Source organism: Otolemur garnettii, unplaced genomic scaffold (genome assembly GCF_000181295.1).
Source record: "Otolemur garnettii isolate 467f Iridium unplaced genomic scaffold, OtoGar3 scaffold00014, whole genome shotgun sequence".
In the NCBI taxonomy this organism is placed as follows: Eukaryota; Metazoa; Chordata; class Mammalia; order Primates; family Galagidae; genus Otolemur; species Otolemur garnettii.
The window spans coordinates 14213862-14216607 of NW_003852409.1; the positions used below are offsets into that span (position 1 = coordinate 14213862).

The 2746-nt window shown below is 36.9% G+C and overlaps 1 protein-coding gene across 1 annotated transcript in view; it reads left to right on the plus strand.

Moving 5' to 3' along the window:
- Positions 1 to 2746, plus strand: part of MUSK (muscle associated receptor tyrosine kinase) — a 111475-nt gene that overhangs the window by 15806 nt on the left and 92923 nt on the right. Inside the window, exon 4 of the mRNA XM_023510558.1 lies at positions 1829 to 1956. Within this exon, the coding sequence (XP_023366326.1) occupies positions 1829 to 1956 (128 nt within the window). The remainder of the gene's footprint in view (positions 1 to 1828; positions 1957 to 2746) is intronic.

A 2746-nucleotide genomic window follows, 5' to 3' on the forward strand; every position in this document is an offset into this window, starting at 1 on the left:
GCCAGTTTCCTTGTGGTCTATCAGCTCAGGCCTCAGTGTTGGCACCTCAGTGTTGGATCCTTCTAGCACCTGCTTCAAGGTGGCTGGTTCTGACTGTTCAGTACCCACAGGTCCACTCTGAATCATGGTCCCTTAGAGTGGGGAATTCACAATCCACAGGAGTATTCTACTCATTCCTCAATTTCCCACGGCTTCTCCTCACCCCTCACCCAACAGACGGCTAAGACATCTATGTCGCTGAGAAGATAGGAGCTTTTCTCTTTAAGCAAAAATCTTCATCTAGCACATTATCTGTGCCTCGGGTTTACCCTAGGGATCTTGTTCAGGGAACCCACAGAAGGAATAGATAACATTCTCTTTGACAATGTCATGGGGCTATCAATCAAGTCCTGAGCTAACCTTTTGCCATCAACTGTAGGACAGCACAACTCACAATTGAGGTACTTGGCCAGTGCTTTATCTAAAATGTAGATATTCACTGTTGTCCGCTACAGTGAGAGCTGTATGCTGCAGATAGCAGGTGAAGTGAGAAAGCTGATCTTTTCTGTATAACACGTTTCAAAGCCTTTCTTACATGTTTGCCATAAGGCAGGGCCATTGCAACTCCAAATGACAGTGAGTGTTTTTATTAAAAATGAATAATAGGTCATGATATCTTTGCACATATTTTAGACAGAAACCGCCAAACTCCCTAGTCTCCTCCCACACATTGAAGTAGGAGAAAAAATTCCTTATTTCCTGCTCTCCTCTGTCAAAGTAACAAATTGGTTATGGCACGTGTCCCAAGGGAAATAAAATGCACCCCTTTCCTCGTAGCCTGTTCTGCAGACAACCCTCCCCTCTGTCTCTATAACATGAGATTACCAAGGACTTAAGCACAGTTTTCATTTTTCTATAAATGTCTCAAGTACTGGCATTCCCAACTAATTCTTCTCTATGTTGGGTTTAATAACCTCTTCCTTGAAAAGCTTCTTACTTGAGAATACCAATTAGCTGACATAAACTATTTCTTCTGGAAGATTAACTTGATTGTTTGCTATAGCAGTAAACATTGTCTCTGCAGAACTGAGACCCATTAAGTTGTCTGGCAGAATTTTTTTCTGATTACGAATATAATTATACCTGGTTTAATTTCTAGGGATAATTTTACTTAACTAATTGTCATCAGGCTCAATAGTCAACATAAGTGGAAAACTAAATGGAAAATGGGTCACAATTCAAAGCTGTCTAAAGATAGAAGGGTTGTCCAAAAAAAAATCCAGCCGTGCACTATGAAACACAGTATCAACAATGGCTGTATACTTTTTAGAAAGTCTCATATACTTATACCAAAATTTCATTTTCATTTTTTTCATGTCTATAGTGTAAATTCAATAATGCTTCATTTCTCTAGTGACAGCTTATATTATTCAACTTTTAAATAACTATCTTTTAAAGTCCAGAGTGCTATAGTAACTTATGCTCCGAATATTTTTCATAAATTTATGTTTTGCTACTAAGATTTTAATAAAGCAGAGATAACCCAGACTTTTAAAACTAATTTCTATTCGATATCCACCAAAGATCTGTCTTAGCATAGGATGAGTTCTGCAATGTAACATCCCTAAAATGATTTTTGGGTTTTTTTTTGGCCAGGGGTGGGTTTATACCTGCCAACCTGCCACCTCTAGCAGATGGGGCCAGTGCCCTACTCCTTTGAGCCACAGGCACTGCCCCCTAAAAAGTGATTCTTAAAATGGATATTTCGAATTTAGTAGAAAGTTAGAAACTCTATATATTTAATACAGCCATGTTGTCTTATTACTTTTGAATTTTTGTTTTCCTTCAGAACCTAAAATAACTCGTCCTCCCATAAATGTAAAAATCACAGAGGGATTAAAAGCAGTTCTACCATGTACTACAATGGGCAACCCCAAGCCGTCAGTGTCTTGGATCAAAGGGGACAGCCCCCTTAGGGTAAGTGATGATTTTGTTAACACATGTATATAAAACATATTTACATGGTGCATATTGCAAGGGTGCATATAAAATCTATTCAGAGTAGAACATAGATGTCTTAATACAATAATTAAGTGAGGTGACGGTTATGTTAACCAGTTTGATGTAAGCTTTCTACATTGTCTATAAAATCAGCTCATGTACCCCATAAATGCATTAATGTACACAGTTAGGATTTAATAAGACAATTAAGAGGAAAAAAATAAAAACCAATGACGTAAGCTTCCAAGTCAACAAGGAAATTAAAAATCAAATAGAGAGTAAGAAAGTAGAGTGAAATAATGAGCAGAAATCAATGTAAAATAAAAACAGAAAATAATAGAAATAATAGAAAAGTTTAAAAAAATTACAAATACAATAATTCTTTGTGCACTGTTACCCACTTACAAACTTCTAGTATCAATTTTTTTTCCATATACATTTTAACCAAATCTAAATATTTCTGTTTACATATACGCGAACCCTGGGCATTCCAGTTGGGGCTGGCTAGGGAAAAAAGCAAAGATGGGAACCGAGAACGTTAGGGATGGGAAAGCAATGCAAAGACAAATCAGGGTCTTCTTTATTTGTTAGCTGGTTAAATCTTTTTCTCAATATTAGATCTCTGAGACTTAGGGCATAAAAAAGATGAAAATAAACTCCAGGCTTTAAAACTGCCAGTTTCTTGGAGGAGGAAGGAGAGAAATAGAAATGAGGTTTAAAGAGAAGAAATGAGAATGTTCTGGAGAGAGGTTAGAGCAAGAAAACT